General features: G+C 44.3%; 1 protein-coding gene across 2 annotated transcripts in view; it reads left to right on the forward strand.

Moving 5' to 3' along the window:
- Positions 1 to 25,895, forward strand: part of OSBPL2 (oxysterol binding protein like 2) — a 98,241-nt gene that overhangs the window by 59,936 nt on the left and 12,410 nt on the right. For both annotated transcript variants that reach the window (XM_048497996.1, XM_048497997.1), the window contains 8 exons: positions 1,768 to 1,903; positions 3,654 to 3,729; positions 6,948 to 7,082; positions 8,321 to 8,418; positions 9,464 to 9,646; positions 19,156 to 19,263; positions 19,513 to 19,602; positions 22,035 to 22,161. In XM_048497996.1, coding sequence (XP_048353953.1) covers positions 1,768 to 1,903; positions 3,654 to 3,729; positions 6,948 to 7,082; positions 8,321 to 8,418; positions 9,464 to 9,646; positions 19,156 to 19,263; positions 19,513 to 19,602; positions 22,035 to 22,161 — 953 coding nt within the window. The remainder of the gene's footprint in view (positions 1 to 1,767; positions 1,904 to 3,653; positions 3,730 to 6,947; positions 7,083 to 8,320; positions 8,419 to 9,463; positions 9,647 to 19,155; positions 19,264 to 19,512; positions 19,603 to 22,034; positions 22,162 to 25,895) is intronic.

The following is a 25,895-nucleotide window of genomic DNA, read 5'->3' on the forward strand; positions in this document are numbered from 1 at the left end:
TATCTAGGAGTCTTGATGTTGCATTTGTGCTGCCTGGATTCCAGGCATCTGCTGGGCATGTACCCACTGCTGTACCAGTCAGCTTAAGCTGTCTTTTTATAGTAGACCATTGGCTGTCTGTAGTTCCTTGTCCAGGAATGAAGTAAGAACCACGGGCCTGTCAGTATGGAAGGACACTTGTGTACCCTATCAAATTCTCTCCAAGTAAATCGCTAAAATGTCAGATGCCTTCTCTGCGTGGCATTTGCAAAGAACTAGTTCTTATAAGGTTTTTACGAAAAGGAAGGGGGACTTAATTGGTTCTGCGATCTGGCATTATTGCTGTCACTTGTGGAGGGTATGGCAGGACATGTTAATGAGTACTTCCATTTCAGAATGATGCAGTTTGTCTCTCTCAGATATGCTCCAGGTAAAGAGAATAACTTTTTCCTTACAATGTACCAGGAAATTCAGAATGATCTATATGTATTAGGTCAGGAAAGGCCTTTGAGAAGGAAAATGCACCTAATTTTCAAGATTGCAGGCAATTGTGCTTTACTTTTCCCCTATTATCCATAGTATTACTTCTAAAGAATAATAACTGTGGCATGAATTGAACATGCCATTATGGCTGATTTATAGCTTTGTTGTGTCTGCACAATGGAAAGAAATAAAATGCAGTATTTAATTTTTTTTGTGGGTGGGATTTTGACAAGAGCTCTTGGCGTATGTTTGGACAGATGGGTGGCCCTTTTAAGTCTAGGATTTCCAACACACCTGGGGTGAAATGCCCTGTCCTTTTAACAGAGTGCCTTTGCTTCCTGGTGCTACATCACCTGCATTTGGTCACCATTCTCCTGGAGGCGACTTAGGGCGTCTTGGATAGGTGTTTACTAACCCTTCTTCTAGGAGGCAGGATGTTGTTTTTTCCCACTTCCTGTTGAAGGCCCGACCTCCATCTTCCCCAGTATTTTCCTAAGCTTGGGCACCTTCATGACTGTCAACCTGCTTGACCTTTGAAATCCAAAGACAGTGCCTTCCTCCAGATAATTCCAGATGGTTAACTATGTTGCAGTAGAAGATCCGAGTTCAGTAGCATCTTAAAAAGCCAACAGGATTTCCAAGGAGGACACTCTCATGAGTCAAAGCTTACCTGTACCTTGAATGGTTTCTGTCTACCTTCTGGGCACAGTAATAAAGCTTTTTTGTGTAGATGTTGCCAGAAGCAATTGCCAGTGCTGGGCTCTCGTGGCCCTTTCTTAGGATAATGCTGATTATCCCTTTCGGGTCAGGAAGGAATTTTCCTTCAGACCAGATTGGCCAGGGATCCTGGAGGTTTTTTTGCCTTCCTCTGGGCATACAGCAGGAGTCACTGGGGGAGTGAGAGGGATGTAGTTGTGGATTTCCTCTGTGGTAGGAGGGGGTTGGACTAGATGGCCCTTTTGGTCCCTTCAGCTCTGTTTATATGGTTCTGTGGGTTTTTTTAAAGAACAGTTCGTGGTTCATATAACCCAGGGGTCTTCAAACTATAGCCCCCCAGATGTTCATGAACTACAATTCCCATCAGCTCTGCCACTTGGCCATGCTGGCAGGGGCTGATAGGAATTGTAGTCCATGAACATCTGGAGGGCCATAGTTTGAAGACCCCTGATATAACCTCTTTGCTGAAACTTCAAATTGTTGTCGTGTTGTTATCTCCCCTTCTCTAGTTGTCATACTGTTTTTCTGCCAAAACGGCAAGAGTCCTCAGGCAGCATCAAGGCTAACCATGTCCTTCTGTTTACACAGGCTTCGATTCCGACAACTCATCAGGGGAATTTTCAGAAGCAATTCATAAAGTAGACGTGGCTATCCACCCCACCAGTAGGACTGGAAGACACAGTGCAGATGGGCAGGTGCAAGAGAATGGCATCAAGAAACACAGGTATTCCAGAGTGCAGACCGAGCAGTGGTCTTTGAGCGGTTTGAACATGGTGTCTCCATTTGTTAAGATTTCTTCTGAGGATTTTTTCCTGCCAGTATAGTAAGCATAGTGACTTGGTACCCAGACAGTAAAGCTGATCTACTTGATCTACATTTCCTGGGAAGAAAGGGAACTGCTGCTGCAGTGCAATTTTTAGACTTCTCACAGGGAGTGGAGGTGGATGCTGCTGTGCTTCTGTACCTAGAAACGTTTTCTTTTAGAATATACTAGCATGCCCGGCCACGCGTTGCTGTGGCTAAGTCTGGTGAAGTGAAAAGGGAAGAAAAGGGGAAGCGAACGGTTCGAACATGTGTCATTGCACAATGATTGCAAGGGAGGGGAGAGGCAAGGGGCCCCTCACTCCCCTCCCTCTCTCCCTTTCCCTTGCATGGCAACCCTGCAGGTCCCTCCCTAACGTTCCCCTTCCTCTGCTAGGGTGGGTGGGCCATGTCCAGGTGGGCTGATCCTGTCCCTTTCACTCCCTTCCCTTGCAGGCAAATTTTCTACCGTAAAACACGCTGGGAGGCATGAGCTACGTTGTGTTCAAATTTCAGAGCGTTTGGTCTAGCAAACCCCTGGACCCTCCCTCTCTTTTCCCTTTCTCCGCTAGGGTGGGTGGGCCATGTGCAGATAGGCTGCCCCATCCTTTTCACTCCATAAGGCAGTGGTTTTCAAGGAAGGCATGGTTGGTTCCCTTGTATCAGAGGATGGCGCTGTTGCGGAACAGAACTGTGGTTCCAAGTGTCACAAGTGTGGCATGTACACAATAACGGGCACAGTTGTGACATGCACACAACAGGAGGTGTGGAAACAGCATGAAAACCTGGCCGCACGTGAATGCGACATTGTGTGAAAATTTCAAAGCAATCGATCCAGTAGTTTGGGAGATTACCTGTCATCAACAAAAACACTGTTAGCTTTATATATATATATAGATTGGCCTTCTGAAGCTAGTCGCAAAACAGTGCATAAGGGATCATTAGGAGTCATGAGTTCAGGAAAAGAGATTCCACCTAAACATTAGGAAGAACTTCCTGACTTTCAGGGCTGTTCGGCAGTGGAATTCACTGCCTCGGAGAGTGGTGGAGTCTCCTTCTTTGGAGGTTTTTAAAGAGAGCCTGGATGACCATCTGTCAGGAGTGGTTTGATTGTGTGTTCCTGCATGGCAGGAGGTTGGACTTGATGGCCCTTGGGGGTCTCTTCCAACTGTATGACTCTATGAAATAGAGACAAAACTAATTAACCTCCCTCAACTTAAAATCCATCTGGGGGCTGTGTGTTATTGTGAAGTAGCCTGAATCCAGCTGCAATTGCAGCCCAAACCAAAAGGTGCAGCCACGCTGCCTCCAAAGAGGCAAATCGATGGCACAGGTCCCGGGAGAAAAGGAAATACTCCTTTTCCCCCTGCGAAAGCCCATATAGTTATGCAGCCTTTTTTGGGTGGTGAAAGTCTGCGGGGCTGAAGGTGGGGTGGACGTTCCTGGACTGAAAATCCTTTGGCAGCTGACTGAAGTCGGCTCTGCCCTGGGAACATCCTCCTGAGCCCCTTGGAAATTTTGTGATATTCTTTCTTGTATTTGCTTTTGACCTTATGAAGACATGAAGTCGCTTGCCCGCATGAGCTCAGAAAATCAGGAGTGGTTGTTCTAGGAAAATGCGCTTGCAGAAGAACGAGCAGTGGTAATAACCTGTTGGTTTGTTCTTTCTGCAGAACAGCGTTGCCGGCACCGATGTTTACTAGAAGCGATTTCAGCGTCTGGAGCATTTTGAAAAAATGCATTGGCCTGGTAAGGTGGTGCCTGGTTCTAATCAGGCTTGCCTGACACTTTTGGTGAAGGATGGTGTAAAATACAAGTCCAGTAGCACCTTAGAGGCCGACAGGATCTCCAGGGTAAAACTTCATCATGACCACATCTCTTCCTATTGCCCCAAGGACATCCCATTAGCCTGAACCAGAACCAGGGCTTTTTTGGCCCTGGATCCAGCCTTGTAGAACTCTCTGTCAGCTGAGACCAGGACCCTGCTGGACTGTAACCAGTTCCGTAGAGCCAGTCTGACAGAGATGTACTACTGTGCTTTTGGTTGAGGCAACCCATACGTCCAATCCATCTTGCTGGCCTCCCAACTCTCTCAACCCACCCCCCCCCCCCCGTGCCCCCCAGCCAGCTTTCCCATCCCAATAATTAACTATTAGATGTATAACTGGATGTTGGGATGAGGGATTTGCAAAGCAAAGCCTTTATTGGCATACATAGAACAGCAGCAACAAAACACAACAAACATAAAAATTTTAAAAGGCAAAAAGGATAACCTCAGGTAAATACATATTATTACTGGCTCTGAATTATTTCCATAACAAAGCTTGCAACCTCTTCACAAAAAACAGAATCAGAGTTATTCAACAATAATCTAATCAAATCTGTTAACTCAGATTGGAAGAGAGGGTGTAGATTGACATATTTAGATCTAATTTTAGCAAATTAAGTGCAATGTAATAGCTGGTGAGCCACTGTTTCAACTACCTTAGAATTACAGCTACACAACCTTTTAGATTTTTCCAGGTTATTAAACCTGCCATGTAGTAAGGCAGATGGCATAACATTGAATCTAGCAATTGTGAAAGCTCTCCTTGAGCAGGAGTTAGTTAGAAAATATAAGTAGTGGGCCATGCGACCCTGCTCAAATGGAATTAAAAATTGTGTGGGAGAGCAAGTTCTTTTAGCTGCTAGATACAGTTCTGCAAATTCCCAATCTAAGAGTCGGTCTTTGAGTAGTTTGTACGCTTCTGAGCAGGAAAGAGAGTAGAGTGATTCAAGAGACAAACTGATAGATACAATTTTATTTTCCATCAGAGAAAACCAGCGGTTAGCCTGTGTGTCTGGGAGTATTAAGGAAACAAGGGAATGTTCAGATGAAAGATAATGCAGACGCAGCCAAAATCTGATGAGGGATTTTAGGCTACGACACTGGACCAGTTGCCATCTTATTGTGTTTTATTATAACCAATTAGTTAACATTTTAAGTTAATTTATTATAAGGGTAAACGTCAAATGTTTTTAATTATAATGTGTGTAAGCCGCCTTGAGCCTGGCATTAGTATCAAATTTGATACCAAATGCAGTATCAAATTTAATACAATTATAAATATGAGCTGTTGAGAGTCAAAGTAGCCTTTGTCAGATGCCTGATGAAAGGATCTTTGACTCCTGACAGCTTATACCCAGCAAATCTAGTTGGTTTCTGCATTGCTACTGTGCTCACATCTCTCTGTTTTACTGCAGATGAACGTAGCTGTCCACCTGAAATGTGTGTTTACTTGTAGGGTGGGGTCAGTTTGATAGTCAATGTAATATGGCAGCTGAAATAGGACTGCAAAGACCTAGGTTTGAATTTTCACTGGGGTCACGAAGCTTCATTGCGTTACCTTCAGATTTTTAAAATGATTTTTAGTATTTTGTTCCAGAGGCCAAATTTAGCCGAAATTTTGGAAAGAGTGAGATTAAGTGCTAGCATCACAAAAGTGCCTTTCATGTAATTTTCTGCCACACTTCTGGTCTCCTGCCCATTCTCAATAGCTGGTCTCTCTGTACTTAATCTACTCGACCTAGAAATGTTTGTGAGGTAAAATTGGTGTGAAGACTAAAGGCAAGAAAAAAGATTAAAAAAACGACACCATTTTGAATGCTTTGATGGAAAGGTAGGATAAAAATGTAATAGAAACAGTCATGTGGAACAACATGCATAGCAAAGGAGAATGGGCCGCTTTTATCATTCAGATTTGCAGCAGTTATGAAAAAGCCCAAGAAAATACTTCCTGCTCTTTGGGTTTGCCATTCAAATGATTGAACTTTGACCCCACTTCTGCTGGTTCAGTAAGCTGAGCTACTGGGCAGTAAACTCAATTTCCTCTGAAAGTGATATTTGACACGTCATCAAGACAGTTCATTTTGACATAGCTTTTCACCCTGGCTCCTGATTTAGTCCAACTCAATCAAAATGTGTTCAGGGTGTCTTCCAGCTGTGTGGGAGCAAAGTGTATTCCAGGGGTAGGGAAGGGGAGGAAACCTGGACAGAGGGCAGAAAAATGGAGGATGGCTGGTAGATGGGAAGTAAAGAAAGAATCGAGAAAATGGGAGAAGGTTCGTGTTCTTTCAAGGCACGGAAGAGAAGAGATAGCGAGCAGGGAAAAATTAAATGCCCCCCTGCAGGTCCTTACAGATCCCCTAGCTCAGCGGTGGCCAACCTATGGCACGGGTGCCAGAGGTGGCACTCAGAGCCCTTTCTGTGGGCACACGTGCACAGAGTGCATCATGTGGGGGGGGGGGCGGAAAATCACCCCCCCCACACACCCCTAGGCTGGCCAGGGCACTATCCTTTACCTGGGAGTAAGCTCGGTTGCTGGCAGTGGGGCTTGTTTCTGAGTAAACCCTCCTAGGGTCGTGATTCACCTATTCCAAGCGTTGCGCGGTTGCTTCACCAAGCGTACTCCTGAGTAACATGCGCCTCGGAACCAACTGTTTTTCCTAAACTAAAACCTCAGTATTCAGGTTAAATTGCTGTGTTGGCACTTTGCAATGAATAAGTGGGTTTTTGGTTGCAATTTGGGCACTCAATCTTGAAAAGGTTCGCCATAAGAACATAAGAATAAGCCAGCTGGATCAGACCAGAGTCCATCTAGTCCAGCTCTCTGCTACTCGCAGTGGCCCACCAGGTGCCATTGGGAGCTCACATGCAGCCATCACTGCCCTAGCTTGTTTTATAGGATTCTCTGAAAAGTGAGGAATCCAACTTTTGGGGAATGAGGCTTTTCTGTGTTATGCGAACCTAATTATGCATTTGGTTTTAACTAACAGTTCTCCATTTATCTGCTGCGTAGGTGGCGGTGGCTGTACGTTAATGTAACACTCTTCATAATCTGTCAGGCTTCATTGTATACATAATTGGATAAGTCTCTCTTTGGAACTCACGCTCTTTGTATTTTTATGTTGTTTTGTCTCTGGTGTAGGAGCTGTCTAAAATTACCATGCCCATCGCCTTCAACGAGCCCCTGAGCTTTCTCCAGCGGATAACGGAATATATGGAACACACATACCTCATTAATAAAGCATGTAGCCACTCGAACCCTCTAGAAAGAATGCAGGTAGTTGTTTGCCCATGTTTATCACATGCTCTTCTCCTTCAAAGTGTGTGTGTTAAGATATAGAGCTGTGTAAATATGAAATGTATACAAATGTTGTGGGTGCTGCCAGTCTCATATTGGACAAGCCAGAAAAAGGGAAAGTAACAAACTTAACCCTGTAACGAGAGTGAAATACCAAAAGGTCAAGAGTTGACCAAGGCCACTAGAGAAGAAACAAATGCATAGCAAAAATACAAATGCATTTATTGCAAACTAATAGCCAAGTTATGGCTAACAGCCATGTTATGGTTGAATGAAATGGGCTCTAGCGGGGTAGGAGGGAGAGGCACATCATCTTTCCTGTCTGCCTTCCTTGCCCCCCGCCCCAATCGCCTCTGTTACCACTTGTCTGGTACCCCTCCCCCCCAACTTACCTCTTGCTTTGCCACTGCCGGTAAGTTACCCGGCTCATCCCGGTTGGTGTGTGGGAGTGTGAGAGAATGGATGGGGGCAGTGGGCAGCCAAGCTATGCCAGCTTTACGTTGGGCTGAAAAAGCATCTCCGAAAATATTTCAGAGTTTTTAAATAGGTCGAAAGATATTTTTGTTTATTTCAGTAGATTTTAACCTGGGGCAAAGGGGATGGGTGAGACAGATGGAAATTGTCTGTGTAGCCTAGACCCAACCCATGGTCTGAAGGGAAACTTAAAGAACCAATGTGGTGTAGTGATTAAGAGCAGTGGACTCTAATCTGGTGAATCAGATTTGTTTCCCCTCTCCTCCACATAAAGCCTGCTGGATGACCTTGGACTGGTTGCAGTTCTCTCCAAACTCTCTCAGCCCCAACCTACCTCACAAGGTTGTGGGGAGGGGAAGGGTAGGAATTTGGAAGCTAAGGTACTTTGAGAGACTCCTTACGGTTGAGAAAAGTAGGCTATAAATCCAACTCCTCCTCCTCCTCCTCCTCCTCCTCCTCCTTCTCCTTCTTTTTCTCCTTCTCCTCCTCCTTCTCCTTCTCCTCCTTCTCCTCCGCCGGTCCCTCCTCCCTTCCTCCCTCCTCCCTCCTCCCCTCCTCCCTCCCTCCTCCCTCCTTCCCTCCCTCCCCCCCCCCCTTCCTCCTTCTTCCCTCCCTCCCTCCTCCCTCCTCCCTCCCTTCTTCTTCTTCTTCTTCTTCTTCTTCTTCTTCTTCTTCTTCTTCTTCACTCCGATCATGAAATATTGGCCAGTTCTGACCTGTCCTCTGCTCTGTGTGTCCTGCAGGCTGTTGCTGCTTTTGCGGTTTCTGCTGTAGCTTCTCAGTGGGAGAGAACCGGCAAACCATTTAACCCTCTCCTTGGAGAAACGTATGAATTATTCAGGTGAGATTGCAATATTTATGGGAGGTCGCGTCTTGGCTTTGAAACGCACCCGAACAAAGGGCGGCAGGAGGAGGCCTGGCCTGAGGGGAGGGCAGAATCATCTGCTTCCATTCAGAAAAGCTGCTGCTGACATCAGTGATAAAATGGTAACTAATAGAGGTAGGGAGGAGGTACTTCACAGTGTTCCAAATTCAGCAGGTTGACTTTGCAGCAAGTTTCTTGCAGTGTTTCTGCAGATAAAACAATTATGTGGAGTGCGACTTATTCCCCTCTCCCCTTCCCACTGTTTCCAAAATATCCCCCATATTTCTGCTGGTGGGGAGGGAGGTCCCTGAACCCCATGAGTAGCATTTAGTGAAGGCATTTTCAGACGTTCGCGAAAGGAGGGGAAATAACTCACTGTCTGCAGAAACAGTTTTGGTGGATCCAAACCATTGTGATCTTGTAACACCCAGCCACTAAGCCTATTTTGAGGAGCATCTATTGAATTGTTGGGATAAAGTGAATGATGGTATTGATATAGCAGTAATTTAGAGGGGTGTGTGTGTGTGTCTATATGGTTCTCTTGCAAGATGGCCACATACCTATGGCATCTCAGTGACCCTAGGCAACATTGGGTCCTCCTCACCAGAGCAAGATGCAGTGTTTTCTCTCCAGCCTTATAATAGGGTCGGTTTGGGAATTCCCCTCTATCGGACAGAGTATGTCCACATTGCCCAACTTGCATTGAAACGCTCGAACACATCTTGTTCTACTGCCCAAAATATAAGCCTCTCATGGAAGCCTTATTGTCACAGTTCATACGCAACTGCTCCCCTAAAGCTGGCATCTTAAAACGGCTCAACAGCAACGATCCCTTGATGCTCGGGAACGCAGCCCAGTATTTGCTGCAGGTTTTGTTGGAAAGAGAAACCTCATCTGTCTTGTTATATTTGTCTTTTTTGGTGATTTTATCCTTGACACTTATGCCTAACAAAGATCGTTTAACGTTTGATGTTTGTTTGGTTCTCCTGCATTCTGAGACTCTTTTATTCTTCCATTCTAGGGAGGATTTAGGTTTTAGATTTATTTCTGAACAGGTCAGTCATCACCCCCCCATCAGCGCATTTTATTCTGAAGGCTTGAACCAGGATTTTGTTTTCCACGGATCAATTTACCCGAAGCTGAAGTTCTGGGGGAAAAGCGTGGAAGCGGAACCCCGGGGAACCATAACGCTGGAACTTTTAAAGTAGGTTCGATTTTTTATTTTTTACTAATTACCTTAAAGCAACCAGAAGCTACCAAGAAATGCATAAAATATATTTTCTTGGACTGTGTGACTGTGGATAGATAAATGTGTTTATAGCTTGAGCTGTGCTGGACTAAAGTATGAAGCCACCATCTTAACAGGGTAGGTGTGCTTAAACTCAATTCTTGAGTCATAAACAAATGATTACAGTTGTGACAATCAATTTATAATTGTGACAGTCCCAATCTTCACATCTTTTAATGATCAATCCAGGGATATTGAATCCAACAGGTGAAGCAACAGGAGGCTTATGCAGAGGCTTTTAGGAGGCTATAAAACCTCCGGATATGGCTTTATTTCGTATTCCTTTTCAAACCAATTAGATAATGTCAATAACCTGAAGTTAATAGATATTTCAAAAACAGGCTCTTCTTAAAGACCTAAAGCTGTTCTCTTGTGTCAGCAGGTTCTATTCAGAAAAATTTGGGACTGTCACTATTATTATTATTATTATTATTATTATACACATAACAACACAGCACAAGTGTCTGGAATTCATCTCTGAATATCGAGTCCTTCCCAAGGACCTAGGATATTAGAGGTATTTGCGTAGAATGTGTGCAGTTCCTAGAAGTGCTGCTTTCTGCAGCATGTGGACTGATGTTCTGTCCAAGTTTAGGCTTTCCAGATGTTTTTCAAGATTTCTTGGGATTCCTCCTAGAGCACCGACTACTAGTGGGATTACTGTTGTTCTTTTCTGCCACAATCGTTCAACTTCAATTTGTAGGTCCTTGTATTTTGTGATCTTTTCCAGCTCTTTGTCCTCTACCCTGCTGTCAACTGGCACAGCAACATCTATGATCCAAACATGTTTTTTCTCTATCACTGTTATGTCTGGGGTGTTGTGTGCCAGGTGTCTGTCTGTCTGTATTCTAAAGTCCCAGAGTATTTTTGCTTCTATTATTATTATTATTATTATTATTATTATTATTATTATTATTATTATTGTACACATAACAACACAGCACAAGTGTCTGGAATTCATCTCTGAATATCGAGTCCTTCCCAAGGACCTAGGATATTAGAGGTATTTCTAGCATTAGAATATTGTTGCAGTTCCTAGAAGTGCCTGCTTTCTGCAGCATGTGGACTGATGTTCTGTCCAGAGGATTTAAGGAAACTTTCAAGATGTTTTCAAGATTTCCATTGGGATTCCTCCTAGAGCACCCGACTACTAAGGTGGGATTACTGTTATTTGTTCTTTTCTGCCACAATGCGTTCAATAACTTCAAGTTTGTAAGAGTCCTTGTATTTTAGCAGTCCTTTTCCAGCTCTTTTGTCCTCTACCACCCTTATACTTTTGTCAACTGGCACAGCAACATCTATGATCCAAACATGTTTTTTCTCTATCACTGTTATGTCTGGGGTGTTGTGTGCCAGGTGTCTGTCTGTTTGTATTCTAAAGTCCCAGAGTCAATTTTGGCTTCTTCCCATTTTCTGTGGTCTTCTCTGGCTTGTGCCAAGTATTGCCAGGAATCTTTGCTACCAGGGCAGAGCCCGTGCACCAAAGGAGTTCCGGTACTGCACCATTGCTTGCTGCTAGCCTGTTATGGCGTTCCAAGATAGTCGGATTTTGGCTTATTTTTTCTTTTAACAGGCAACGAGTGATTAATGCTCCGCGGTTTCATCACCCTCTTGCAGGGCGGCACTTTGGGTCATTGTAGAGACTTTTCGATTCGTGTCTTTGTTGCATTGCAATGTCTAAAGTACGCTTGCTCCTGGGCAGCAAAATCAGGCCTTCAGTTTCCTTCTTTAGAGTTCCCTTCTGAAACCCGCTCCCATGTTTTCTTGCTGTCAGCCTTCCCTTCAATGTTCTTGAAAATACTGGCCCATCAGGTAGGCTTGTTTACGCCACTGCTCCAACTAGGTGGTTTTAAGAAATATTTGGACTCCTATGCTCTTTTTGCAGTTCTTTGGCTTTCAGCAATGCTCAGCCTTGTGGACTTCTTTCAATGCTTTGAGCTGGACTTTCTTGGATGTATTATTTTCAGGCCTGCTTTTCTCTTCACTCTACTGATTTGGCTTGATGTGGAGCAGTCCTCTTCCTCCTTCTGAGCGCCTTGCTAGGGAGAGTCTGTCTACATCCTTCTTGGATGCAGTGCTCGATTGATGGTCATAATTTTCCTTGTTTTCTGTCCAGGATGTCGAATTCGACTTGTGTCCAGTTAATTATGCCAGCAGTGTAGCGTACTACAGGCACCGCCAAAGTATTAATTGCCTTTATTGTATTTTCCTCCATTTAACTTTGATTTCAAAATTTTTCTTACCCTTCTAAGATATTCCTTCCTAATTAGCCTTTGACTTCTGCATGCTTGATGTTCTCTGCTTGCAGTATCCCCAAGTATTTGTAGCTTTCATTCACTGGTAAGCTCTTTATTTCTATGTCATTTGGCATATTCACACCATGTTGCAAGTTTACCTTTACTGAGTTCCAAAGTTGCACACTTGTCAAGTCAAAATCAATTGCAATGTCAGTGCTAAAGACTCTCACTGTGTTCAGTAGTGACTCAATCTCTGCTTTTTGATTTTCCATAGAGCTTTAGGTCATCCATGTATAGAAGGTGTGAAATTTTTGGTGAGTTTCTTGCTGTCTGATATCCTTGACCTGTTTTCTTCAGAATTATAGAATGCGGAATCATAGCAATGATGAAGAGTAGTGGGGACAGGGAGTCTCCTTGGAATATGGATGTTGATTTCCCCTATTCTCCATTGACTATTAATTCTGTTTTCAAGTGTGCATTGCATTCTTGACCAATTTCTTGATGTTTTCACTGACTCAATTATCTCCAGGCAATGAAGTATCAACTGTGTGGCAGTGAATCGAATGCTTTCCTGTAATCAATCAAGCTACATGCAAGTTGGTTTTCCTTCTTTTGCAATTCTCAAGGATCATTTTATCTATAGGCAGTTGATCTTTTGTTCCTCTACTGTTTCGTTTGTTTCCTCTTGTTCTGGGGGCAGCAAGTTCTTTCCTTCCAGGTGGTCTTGTATTGCATCAGCTAATATGCCAGTAAAAGCTTAAAGGTTGTTGGTAGGCAAGTGATTGGCCTGTAATTGCTAGGGATTGCTCCCTTTTCTTGGTCTTTCATTATCAGAAGCGTTTTCCTGTTGTCATCCATTCTTCAATTTGGCCTGTTTGCAGCACCTGTGATTCAACTGTTGGGCAATTCTTTCATGCAAGTTGGTCAGTTTCTTCAGCCAGAATCCATGTAGTTCATCACTGCCTGGGGCAGTCCAGTTCTCACCTTTTTGCTCGTTTTCCAACCATTTTAGTTGTTATTACCAGGTTGTCCATATTGTTGCTGCTCAGTTCAGCCTCCACATCTTTGGCCCAACTTGCATTTTGGTTGTAGTTCTTTGGGCTGTCCCAAATGTTTCTCCAGAACTCAATCGTTTGTTCTCTGTCTGGCTCTCCTGTGTTTACGTTTCACATCTCCACTTACATTCTGGTAGAATACGTTTCTGGTTGGAGTAGAAAAGTTGATTCTGCTTGAATTGAGCAACCCTTGCTTGAATCTTGCAATCTTCTTTGAAACTGCCACCATCTGTTGTTTGTCCACCTCTATTGCCTCATTGAGTTTCCTCTTGTCCAGGTGGTACCTCTTAACTAGGTCTGCTTTGATTTTGTCATTTTTTCAGCTTCTTCTCCTTCATGCTTTTTCAGTTTGCTGGCATCCGATCGTGGATTTGCTGATTTTTTCTTCCCAGTCTGATTTTCCCACTTTGGAGTATCTATTTTACGGCCTTCTTTCTGGGTGATGAATCTTTACCTGGCTCTTTAGTAATCACTACTGCAGTGCTGTACATAAGCTGGTTTGTTTCATGCAGTGACATTGTTTTGGATTCCAGCAATGACCTTGTTTGCATCCTTCAGTGAATTGAGCAGATCCTTCCTTGGAACAATCTTCAATGGTGGCAATCTTGTCACGTTAGTTTGTATTGCTCATGTGTTCTAGGATCTTCTGCATCAGTTCTTCTTGCTTTTTTTTGTCAATTGGGAACTTCGGGTTGGCTCCTTTGGGGTTGGGATGGTGTTTGTTTCTTCCTCCTCTTCCTCCTCTTTTTCTTGCAGGCCTTGAATTGTTGCCAATTTTGTTGAATTTCTTTGAGTGTTCCTTGGTATGTTTTCAATACCATTGTCTTGTGCTTTCTGCTGGATTTCTGCTAGTTCTAGTGCACTAAAAACTTTGTTCCTTTCAATATATCTTCTTCTTTGATCAGCAAGTCTTTGCTCAGTAATTTCTGTAACATCTGGGTGAAGATTCTTTCCAGAGCTTGGTACATTGGATTTGAGAGTATCCTCTTTTTTTGATGGAGTTTGATTTGTAGTAGCAAAGCCATAATTCCTCCTCATTCTCTGCACACGAATATTTTAGAAGCGTTTTGTTCGGTACTTCCAGTAGTCCTGCAGTCTTCAGCCCTGGTTGCTCAGCTGAAGATCCTGCAAAGATCCTGTAATAGCCCATTTTCCGCCAAGTGCCCAGGTACTCCAGCACTAGAGCGGCGGTCCCTTGTTGACCGAGGCTGACGAGCCGATCCGGTATAAAGTTTCTTTTCTTGTCTTCACCATGGTTTTGGAGTTTTTTGGGCACATTTCCAGTCTGGCTCCTCATCAGAGGCCTCCTCTGGTTTGGGTGGCCCTCCAGCGCAGCCCTCCTGACTCATTGGAGACACCCACAAGCCCCACCACCACACCAAAGGTAGGTGCCCTTTGGGATTATTATTATTATTATTATTATTATTATTATTATTATTATTATTATTATTATTATTATTATTATTATTATTATTATTATTATTATTATATTCAGCTTAATAGACCGCCCAACCCCCGTACTGAGTTTAAGTACGCCAAAGTGTAGTATCTGTTATAGGGACTAAAGTTTGAGGCAGAAAGCACCCATTCACACACTCATTGAGAGTATTTTCGAAAGGATGTTACGATCATATCTGTCTCACCCATCCCCTTCGCCCCAGGTTAAAATCTACTGAAACAAACAAAAATATCTTTCGACCTGTTGTCGAGCTGCATTTTTAAAAACTCTGAAATATTTTCGGAGATGCTTTTTCAGCCCAATGCAAAGCTGTCATAGCAGCCGGAATAGTCCAAACTAGCTTGATCTTGCCAGAGCTTGGAAGCTAAGCAGTGTCAGCCGTGGTTAATATTTGGATGGGAGACCAACGAGGTAGCTTTTTTGCACATCTTCTGTTCATTCCACTGGGGCAGCAGCAGGGAGATTTTCTTAGAGATGGTCCAGTTGGTTGGAGCAGAATAAAAGCGAGCACCGTAACGGTTAGTTAGAAGTGGATCATGGTTATCAGTCGGCTCTGTGCTCTCATTAATGAAAGATAATAGCATTAATCTGGACTAGCTTTCACATGCTGAAGTTCTCTCAGCCCCACCTACCTCACAGGGTGTTTGTTGTGGGGGGGGGGAGGGAAAGGAGTTTGTAAGCCTCTTTCAGTCTCCTATAGGAGAGAAAGGGGGATATAAATCCAACTTGGGTGCTGTGTGGTTTCCGGGCTGTATGGCCGTGTTCTAGCAGCATTCTCTCCTGACGTTTCGCCTGCGTCTGTGGCTGGCATCTTCAGAGATCTTCAGGAATCACCCAAGTGATGTTACGTTGTTACGTTGTGAAAGCCTTCGACAATACATAAATCCAACTCTTCCTCCTCCACCACTTCCTCCTCCTCCTCCTCCTCCTCCACCACCACCACCACCACCACCTCCTTCTCCTCCTCCTCCTCCTCCTCCTCCTCCTCCTTCTTACGTAATACATGCGATGCTCCCATCAAGAGTCGCCATGGAGCTCTGGCGAAAGGTGAGATACAGATATTTTTAATGGAATAACCGTTCAGGTTTTAGCTTGCTCAATAGCTCCGCATGCATGTGTGGATTCATAAGTTGTAGGGGGGAACGTCATGCTTTAAGAGCTATTGCAATACTAGGCTAAGACAGTGTTTGCTGGATAAAGATAAGGCTGCTAGGTCCAAACATATTTTGAAGGCTGAGTCATCTGTAAGTTCAGCCTTCAAAATGTGTTTTGACCTAGCCAGTAAAAGCAGGATGGCAGCTGTTGAAAGGCTAGCATTCTGACCATTTTTAGAAGCATCTTTGCAATTAGGACCCAAACGACGTGTTCTGCGTCAGTGCTTCGCGAGCCAATTTGATGAGGAAAGTCTACTTTCACTTAGAGCACAGTGGGAGGAGAGCACTTTAACCCTTTTCCCATCTGCTAGTTATTACACACTGCAAATCTCCCTTACTCCAGCAGGATTTTGAATGCTTGTGTATGATGGCAAAGATAGCAAATTCCCGGACTGCATTTCTTGAATAAATGTGCTGCCTCGCCATAGTGGGGAAAGGTGCTATGAAGTTAGAGCCAACTTAGTGGAACTCTCTGTTGAACGAGACCTGGGCCTTGAGGGGTATCGGTCACTTCAGCGAGACCTGCAAGAACAAGATTTTCCACCAGGCCTGTGATTGAGGCATCAGCAATTACATCTTAGCTGGCCTCCCCACCCTTATATTATTTTCGTTTTAGTGGTTTTAGTTTTGGTTTTTGTCCTCCTCTGTTGTTTCCCTCCCTGATTGGTTGTTCCAGATGTTAAGTTCCATAGGGCACCCAGTGGAATTTTAAACTCCCCACCCCCACCCCACCCACTCACGGTCTGTCAGCAGGGGACTGACAAACACTCGTCAGGGATGCTCTAGGCCACATGGGTCAAACTCATGGCCCTCCAGATGTTCATGAACTACATTTCCCATCAGCCCTTGCCGGTATAGCCAATGCTCAGGTTGGGAGGAACTGATGGGAATTGTAGTTCATGAACATCTGGAGGGCTACGAGTTTGACACCCGTGCTCTAGACTGATCCTGTATTGAGCAGGGGGTGGACCAAATGGCCTGTATGAACTTTTCCAACTCTATGATTCTATGAAATTAAATAAAATTATGGCAACTACTTAGGACAGCGTTTCCCAAATGGTGGGTCGTGACCTGGCACGGGGTCGCAAAAGCAAAATGCTGGGTCACCTAATGTCCGGGGCTGAGGACGACCACCCCAACCCCATCCTTGCTCGGAGGCTACCACCCACCTGGAGCTGAACCAGCTGGGACGATACAGCAGCTTCGGGGCTCCTCCTTGGCCAGCCGACCACCCAGAAAGGGGCCAGGGATGGAGCCGCATATCGCGGCAGATGCTGGTGCTGCAAGGGAGGTGGGGGCGGGAACGGCACCTTGGGGAGCCTCCCTTACGACCACCAGGGAGAAGGGATAAAAGGGCAAACAAGGGACAGCACGGAGTGGGTGAAGAAGGAGGTAGAGAGGTGGTTAGAGTGAGTGACGAGCAGCAGGGCAGAGAAGGAGAGCAGCGGGAAGGAGTCGGAGTGGAGGAACCATTGGAGCACAAAGACATTCAAATTGGTTTTATTTTGCTAGACCATAAAATTTCTAGTGGGTCACGAAGGAGAGGTATTAAAATAACTGGGCCATGGGAAAAAAAGTTTGGAAAACTCTGCCCTGGGGTTTTCAAGGCAAAAGACAAATAGAAATGATTTGTCATTGCCTGCTTCTGAGTAGCTCCCCTGGACTTTTTGGTCTCTCATCCAAATACTGACCAGGGCAACCCTGCTTAGCTTTCAAGATCTGATTAGATTGGGATGGCTGAAAGGGCTTGAGTTCTGAAATGAAGAGCGCTGTGTAATAGCAGGAATATATGACTGCGGAGGAAGATGTCATTGCACCCACCTAGTTTGATCTTGGATATATGATCTTAGCAGACATGGCCACATTTTCAGGGTTTTTCGTTACAGTCCAGAGAAGGATTAGATCACCTTCCTTATGAGGAGAGGCTGCAGCATTTGGGGCTCTTTAGTTTGGAGAGGAGACGTCTGAGGGGGGATATGATTGAAGTCTATAAAATTATGCATGGGGTAGAAAATGTTGACAGAGAGAAATTTTTCTCTTTCTCACAATATTAGAACCAGGGGGCATTCATTGAAAATGCTGGGGGAAAGAATTAGGACTAATAAAATGTGTGATTGGTGTTTGGGATATGCTGCCACAGGAGGTGGTGATGGCCACTAACCTGGATATCTTTAAAAGGGGCTTGGACAGATTTATGGAAGAGAAGTCGATCTATGGCTACCAATCTTGATCCTCCTAGATCTCAGATTGCAAATGCCTTAGCAGACCAGGTGCTCGGGAGCAGCAGCAGCAGCAGAAGGCCATTGCTTTCACAGTCTGCATGTGAGCTCCCAAAGGCACCTGGTGGGCCACTGTGAATAGCAGAGTGCTGGACTAGATGGACTCTGGTCTGATCCAGCAGGCTCTTTCTTATGTTCTTATGTTCTTACGTTCTTAACTCAGGGAGGTTCTGTGTCCTGTGCCAAGTTCCTGTGTACCACGTCTTTATACGAACTTGGTGCTGCAAACTCAGATCCCAAGTATATTTTAATATACTGTGTATTTAGTCCAATCCTGACTCAGATGGAAAAACTGTGGATGTTCCAGGGTAGCCTGAGCAGAACTCTACAGCAAGAGTCATGGTTTTGCAAAGGACATTTAAAATAGGGTCGAGAAGAGTATGTGTCCAACATTATGGTAAACTTCACAAGCTCGGTGTCGACCACCTGTCAGACTGCAATTCAGAGCGTTGGTAGTCCATGTGTGAGATTAAATTTGGTAGTTGTCATAATCACACTTTTCCTGTTTGCATGCATAATCCCTTGCAAACATTGTGCAAGATGGATCTGTATTATTGCCTTTCAGATCAAGAAAGGGGGCTGAGGTGCAGGTTAGGCATCTAGGACTACCCAGAGAGGTTCACGTCTGAAGTGAGATTTGAACCAAGGACCTCTTGTCCTGTGTCAGTTGCGATTTTGTTCAGTCACATCACAAACAGTTTCGCATAACGATGTGTAATTTGCATGCCAGTCAGCTGTGAACCTAGAAGGAGAAAGTTGGGCCAGGCTTTGAGCTATTATTTGCTATCTTTGGCAAAAATTCTTTGGCACGAATACAGGATTTGAGTGGTGCCTGGATAGCACTTGTGCCTATTAAGTGAAGATGTTTGGCTTCCTTTGCATAAGTATCAAGCCTGTTAGTATCTTCTGAAAACAAGTGGTCCTTTCACCGAGAAGCCGCACAGCTGTCAGTGCCAGATTCTTTAATAACTTCAGATGTATAGAAGAACTACCTCTTCCTTGCTTCCCTTTAATTGCTTATTAACCTTTCATCAGCACCCAACATGTTACAGAATTCAAAAGGCTAAGGGGTGAATCCTTCAGAGAGATTTCACAAACAGGAACTGTTCATTAGAAGAGGATTTGGAGAAGTTAGAATCTAATCAGTTTCAGATTCTCTCTAATTTGGTTGATTCTTCTTTTTTTAATTGGTTGGCATCTGATCAGACTTTCCCCTCTTTTTTCTTCTTTGTTTTTTACAGACACAATGAAGCTTATACATGGACTAACCCTACCTGCTGTGTACATAATGTAATTATTGGCAAGCTCTGGATAGAACAATATGGAACAGTAGAAATTGTAAATCACAGGTAATTTGAATCTATAATCCATTGTCTCCTCTTAAAACCAGAAAAGAGGTTTTACAAGAAATGTATTTTCCCGCTTACTGGATGATATCATCGCCTTTCGTTTCCAATTGGTTGTCAATCACTCGGGAAGGCTAGCTCCCCTTCGGTGATTATAAGTTACAAACAGTGGAGGTTGCTCAGGAGTATGGTGAGAATTCAACACCAGTGTTCTAGCATTCTAATCTGTTAACGTTACCTTCTTTCTCATAGTACTGGAGATAAATGTATCCTTAACTTCAAACCATGTGGATTGTTCGGTAAAGAGCTTCACAGAATAGAAGGCTATATTCAAGACAAGAAGTAAGTGGAATGTTCGTTTGTGGACTTGCTCTCCATCACACTTCATTGATTTTGTGGGGGACTAGATGGAGTGGCAGAGCTGTGTCCCCAACACCATATTCAGAGGCAGTGAACCTCTGAATACCAGTGCCAGGAGGCAACCTCAGGGGAAGGCCTCTGCCTCTATGCCATAGGTGTTACTCAGGCCCTCCAGATGTTCATGGACTATGATTCCCATCAGCCCATGCCAGCAGGCCAATTGGCTGCGCTAGCAGGGGCTGCTGGGAATGGTAGTCCACGAACATCTGGAGGGCCTGAGTTTGAGCCCTCTTGCAAGGCTCCCCAGAGTAACTGGTAGGCAGTTGTGAAACAGGAATGCTAGACTAGATCAGAGACGTATCAGGGGGAAATGGCACCTGGAGACAACTCCTTCTCTGGGTGCCCCTGCGCCCCCCTGCACTCGGGGTGGGGTGGGGCTCGGGGTAGGGCCATGCCACTGAGCCACGCCCCCAGCCTCCCTGCAGGCCAGCTTTTGCCCAAAAGCCGGCCTTCAGGGAGGCGGGGCTTGGTGACATGCGCCCGGGGACATGGGTGACCCCATATTCCCATAGACGGTACACCTCTGGTCATGTCATCCTTGGGCCACTGGTGAGATCTTCTTATGTTCTAATGACTCTGACCTTATGGCGGTTCTCTTCCTCAGTCATGTTTCTTTTCTATTCCAACGTTATATTAATAGGATATTCCTGTCCCCACTAGCTATTTGATCTTGGTGTTAGTAGTCTGGGTGTAAACAAATATGTAACTTCCCACCTTGCAAAACTTCAGTTTTCTGAAGGTGTCCATTTCTCATTCCGTAAGACCGAAACAACAGGAATCAGTACATAACCCTTGATTTAGAGACCTCACTATGTATGTCTGTGATTTGAAAAAAAAAATGTTGCCCAGCAGCTCAACGGTAATATCTTCAGGAATAAATTCTCTTGCTTTTTTCCCTATGCGCATTTAAATTTGGGCAAGTTTTTTTTGAATGCAGTACTGCTATTATTTGAGCAACGGGGGGAATCTAAAAGTGGATCTAAATGTTGTAATCTGCTCAGTATCCTCATCCAGGAGCAGAAGTGGCGTAGCAGGTTAAGACCAGGTGCATTCTAATCTGGAGGAACTGGGTTTGATTCCCCGCTCTGCCGCTTGAGCTGTGGAGGCTTATCTGGAGAATTCAGATTAGCCTGTGCACTCCCACACACGCCAGCTGGGTGACCTTGGGCTAGTCACAGCTTTTCGGAGCTCTCTCAGCCCCACCCACCTCACAGGGTGTTTGTTGTGAGGGGGGAAGGGCAAGGAGATTGTAAGCCCCTTTGAGTCTCCTACAGGAGAGAAGGGGTGGGATATAAATCCAAACTCCTCCTCCTCCTCCTCCTCCTCCTCTTCCTCCTCCTCTTCCTCTTCCTCCTCTTCCTCCTCCTCCTCCTCCTCCTCCTCCTGCTTCTTCTTCTTCTTCTTCTTCTTGCTCCTCTGCCAGAAACTACATCTCCAGGATAACGTGTGTCATGACTTAACTTGTGTCTTCATGTCATGCATTTTCCTATGTATATCAAATTGGAGGGCAACACGTTACACATATAGTAATATGAAAAAAAACCAAAATTTTGTTGAGGCTCAATCCTTTGGGAGGCACTTCCTCATAAAGAACATGGTTTTAAATTGTGCCATATACTTATCAAAATCTTCTTGTTGGTAAGCAATATATAATATTCTTGAGATTACAATACAAAATCTTTGCATTAGTTAATGTGCAATAGATATACATAAAAGGGAGTTTTTTCTGTTCAAAGTAATTGGAGGCAAACATTGCTTATAAGACCACTGTAGTACAGATTGCTCAGGCATGATAATCCCAGGCAGACGGAATTCCGGTTATCGTCGCTGTTTCTGTGAATCTCCTTCAGTGCCTTGATCTACAAGAGTTGTTCATGAATTCATAACAAACCATTCACATCATTTTACACTAAATCCCATTTTAAAAAGTTTACCCCAAGAGCTTACTTTTTTAAGGAGACCAAAAAACACTCAAGAATATCATACGTGGTTTACTAACAAGAGGATTTTGATCATAATTTAAATGCCTGTTCTTTATGAGCAAGCGTTTCACAGCTGATTTGCTAGCCTCAACACGATTTGGGCTTTTTTTGTATTACCGCATGCATTTTCCTACACCAGTTCAACACCACTGAATAGTGAAGATGGAGAAAAAAATGGAATGATGTGAGAATGGACTGAAGGATGTTCCATGTTTTGTGTGTGTATGAGAGAGAGAGAGAGAGAGAGAGAGAGAGAGAGAGAGAGAGAGAGCAGCCTCTTATTAAAAATAATCTCCAATCCCACCTGTACTCTGATGAAACTTAGAATTCTGCGAACCCTAAACAGGTTAATATTTCCCCCCCAATAAACAGTAAGAAGAAGCTCTCGGTGATTTATGGCAAATGGACCGAATGCTTGTGGTGTATTGACCCTCTGACTTACGAAAGCGCCAAAAAGAACGAAAAGCGAGGCGGTGGCGACCAGAAGAAACCCAAGCCGGTAATGTTTTTGATCCTGTGAATCACTGGGTCCTTTTGGAAAGATTGGCTGAGGTGGGAGTTAGGACACTGCTCCCTTGGGGTTCCTTTTCTGTCTGGATGATTGGTTCAAGAAGGTGGCTACTGAAGATAGCCAGCGTGGTGTAGTCGTTAAGAGCAGGTGCACTCTAATCTGGCGAACGGGGTTTGATTCCCCACTCTGCCACTTGAGCTGTTGGAGGCTTATCTGGCAAACTAGATTAGCTTGTGCACTCCAACACATGCCAGCTGGGTGACCTTGGGTTTGTCACAGTTCTTCGGAGCTCTCCCAACCTCACCCACTCACAGGGTGTTTGTTTGGTTGGGGGGCGGGGAAGGGAAAGGAAATTGTAAGCCCCTTTGAGTCTCCTTACGGGAGAGAAAGGGCAGAATATAAATCCAAACTCTACTTCTTCTTAATTCCATGGCATTAATTCTGTGTGCTCCCTCAGGATTCTGTCTTGTTTCTTGAACTGTTTCCTGTCTATTTTGAACAGCTGGGAGAGATTGACACAGCATTTGGTATGAGATGTAATTGGTATTGATGACACTCCCATTTAGTCAGTTTTTCTTAGTCAGGTGAGACAATGAGATGTTTCTACGTGGCACAGTGTGGTGTATTTTGTGGTGGGGTATATGTTTGGTCCACCTCACAGGTGGGAGGGGGGGACACATGCAAATGGGCCTCAACCCTCTCCTACCTGTGAGGTAGACAAGACGTATGCCCCATCACACAATCACTCCACACTGGACCACAGATAGAAACACATCTTACCATGACACACCTCTGAAAATGCGAGCCCGGAAACCCCACAACAGCTGTTTGATTCCGGCTGTGACAAGACTGTAGGATATGAATATCTGAAAATAAATTAAAGAAATTGTACCAGAGGAAAAGAAGAGCTGATTCTTATCTTGAAGAAGGTAACTTCTGAGGAGAAAAACACAGAGAGAAATGAAATCAATGCAGTATAAGTTGGGCATAGATTCCGCTGTCATTGTTGATTACCTTTATGACAGTGGTCTAGATCCTTCAGTTTTGCTCTGTTCTGTCAATCCAACTGATTTCAAAGAGCGAAGACACTCTTTGTCTTTCTGGAATGAGTACCGGGAGGCATCTCAATTCACATTCAGTAGCTGCGCAATTGAGATGGATTCACACCTTCCTGTCTTGAGGCACACTTGAGAGGATTGGTACCTGGGGACTTTTCCATTTTGAGCTGGAGAGCCGTGAATTGAGATTCTGCTGTTAAGCTTGCCTGTTTCCTGTGCAGACTTTTAATAGATGCTCTAATGGATTCCCTCTGTGAACCATCAAACGTTTTTCATTTGGCCACACATTTGTCATGAATGCTGCTGACCCCAAATCCCTGAACACCGAGCTTTTGAATGGAGCAAAAATCTTCCTTCTTGCCAAGTCTGTCCTTGGGGAGATTCCAGCTGTAAATCTGATGTTTACTGACAAAGTATTTTTCTGGTTACTTCAGCAAAGATTGTGAATAAATAACTTTCCTGTAAACAGGGTGTTTGATATTAGGGCATTGAAGGGGGGAAATTTAGATAACCGTCCCATGACACTAAGGCTGATTCCACATGGGCCAAAAACAGCAGTGTGAAAATGGTGTGAAAATGGTGTAAAAGGGTTTAAAATGGTGTAAAAGGGTTTATACTGTTTTCACACCGTTTTCACACCGCTGTTTTTGGCCCATGCGGAATCAGCCTGAATAATAACATAAGAGGATCTGCTGTATTGTGTGTAGGGTTGCTAGGCCGAACTGTGTGTAGGGTTGCTAGGCCGAACCGACAGCCAACTGAAGATTTGGGAGTGGGGACATGATTTGGGGGTGGGGACTTGAGGGGCATGTGATGTCATTGAGATCACTTCTAAATACAACCTGAAAATGAGAGTAAATAGCTCTAGGAGTTGCAAGAAATTCTGTGAAAGCCCATATTTCTGGTGTTTTGTAGAGCTATCAATTGTCAATTCCAGGCTGTACCCACAAGTGATGTGCCATTGGCAGTTGTTGTTTATTTTTCTTTTCCTGCCGCTCAGAACCCAGATTGGTGGTGTCTGTTCCCTTTTGGAAGGGGAATTAGCAGGAACAGACCTGGCAATGCAAGCGGCTGGGCTTTGGGATCTCCACCAGGGATTTTTCCCTGTAAAAATCCACAGGAAACCAGAATTTAAGTCAAGTTTGACAATTTTATTAAAGAACTGAAATAATAAAATGAATAAATGCAGTTTGGCAAAACACACACAGATTTTCAAGGCATCTAGGATTTAAAAAAGAGAAGAAAAGATAGGTAGAAATAATTGAGGGGAGAGCAATATTCACCAGTTCTAGCAGATGATGGTCTGAGGAAATTGAGTGCAACGCCTGCATTGGATACAGAGAGAGGGACGTTGAGCACAGCGGAACCAAACGAAAGGCAGCTCAGGGTCCAAAGGTTGAAAGGCCCTCATTTGGGAGGACTAGACATAGGAAAATTTAACCCTCTGGCAATGCTACAAGAGGCAGTCTTCCTGGACAAAGCAAGGTTCTGTTCTCAGGAGAGAGCCATACTGTGAACAATGGTTCAGATGAGTCAAAGCCAGGGAGAGTCTAGTTCTTTATTAAGTTTAGGCAGAGTTGATGAATTTACAACTCAGGGCACTCTAATTCAAAGTAAGGTTTGATGGTGCTTCAGTAATAGGTCAGGAAAAGTGATGGCTCATTCCGCACATGCAGAATAATGCACTTTCAAACTGCTTTCAGTGCTCTTTGAAGCTGTGCAGAACAGCAAAATCCACTTGCAAACAGTTGTGAAAGTGGTTTGAAGACGCATTATTTTGCATGTGCGGAAGGGGCCTATGATTTGACCAGCATGGGACGAAAGGAATTAGGAAAGCTAATTGTGTAGAGGCTGAGTGTAGTGTTTGCATGCCCTTTGTGAGCTAGAGGACAGGTTTTCCAGAACTGTGGCTTTTGTTATACAGATTGTTTGCTGTTGTGTATTCTAATTGAGGAGTGGGGTGGAGAGGAATGTGACAAGCAGACCCCTCCCCCCCTTAGTATCAAAGTACAGAATTAAGCTTTGGCATTCATCTTAGTTTGAACTGTCTATGACACCAATAGAGAAGTGACTGGTAGGGCATATCTCAGAAATTGGCCCCCATTTCCCCCAGTTTTCCTCCTTAAAACTGGTTAGGGATCACCACCTTCACTTAGAATATTTTTTCCCTTAGGGAAGGGTCCTCAAATCACTTCCCTGAAACACAGGGTCCTTCTTGATCCTAAATAAATGTGTTCCTCTCAACTGTCAGCTTCAACAGTAAGTTATTGTGTTTTCCTGCATGGCAGGGGGTTGGACTCGATGGCCCTTGTGGTCTCTTCCATCTCTATGATTATCAACTGTCACTTGTAGGATCCTCAGGGTTTTCTTTTCTTTTCTTTTTTGAACCTCCTGTCACTCAAGGTTCTATGACCGGGACAACTCATGATTATGCAGCTGTCTGTCACAACTCTTAATTCAGTTCCCTTCTTTGTTTTGCCTGAGATTACTGCCAACTATAGTTTTTAGTCGTTGCTGTTACTACTGTAACCATGACGAGAATGTGAAGCAGGAAAGAACAATGGGTACCTCAGGTTGACTGCAAAGAAACCATGGTTGGAGGGTGGTCTTCACAGTTGCAAAATTCTTGACCTCCCTCTTCCATGTGACCCCTAGGGAAAATAA

The sequence above is a fragment of the Sphaerodactylus townsendi genome, linkage group LG05 (assembly GCF_021028975.2).
Source record: "Sphaerodactylus townsendi isolate TG3544 linkage group LG05, MPM_Stown_v2.3, whole genome shotgun sequence".
Taxonomy (NCBI): Eukaryota; Metazoa; Chordata; class Lepidosauria; order Squamata; family Sphaerodactylidae; genus Sphaerodactylus; species Sphaerodactylus townsendi.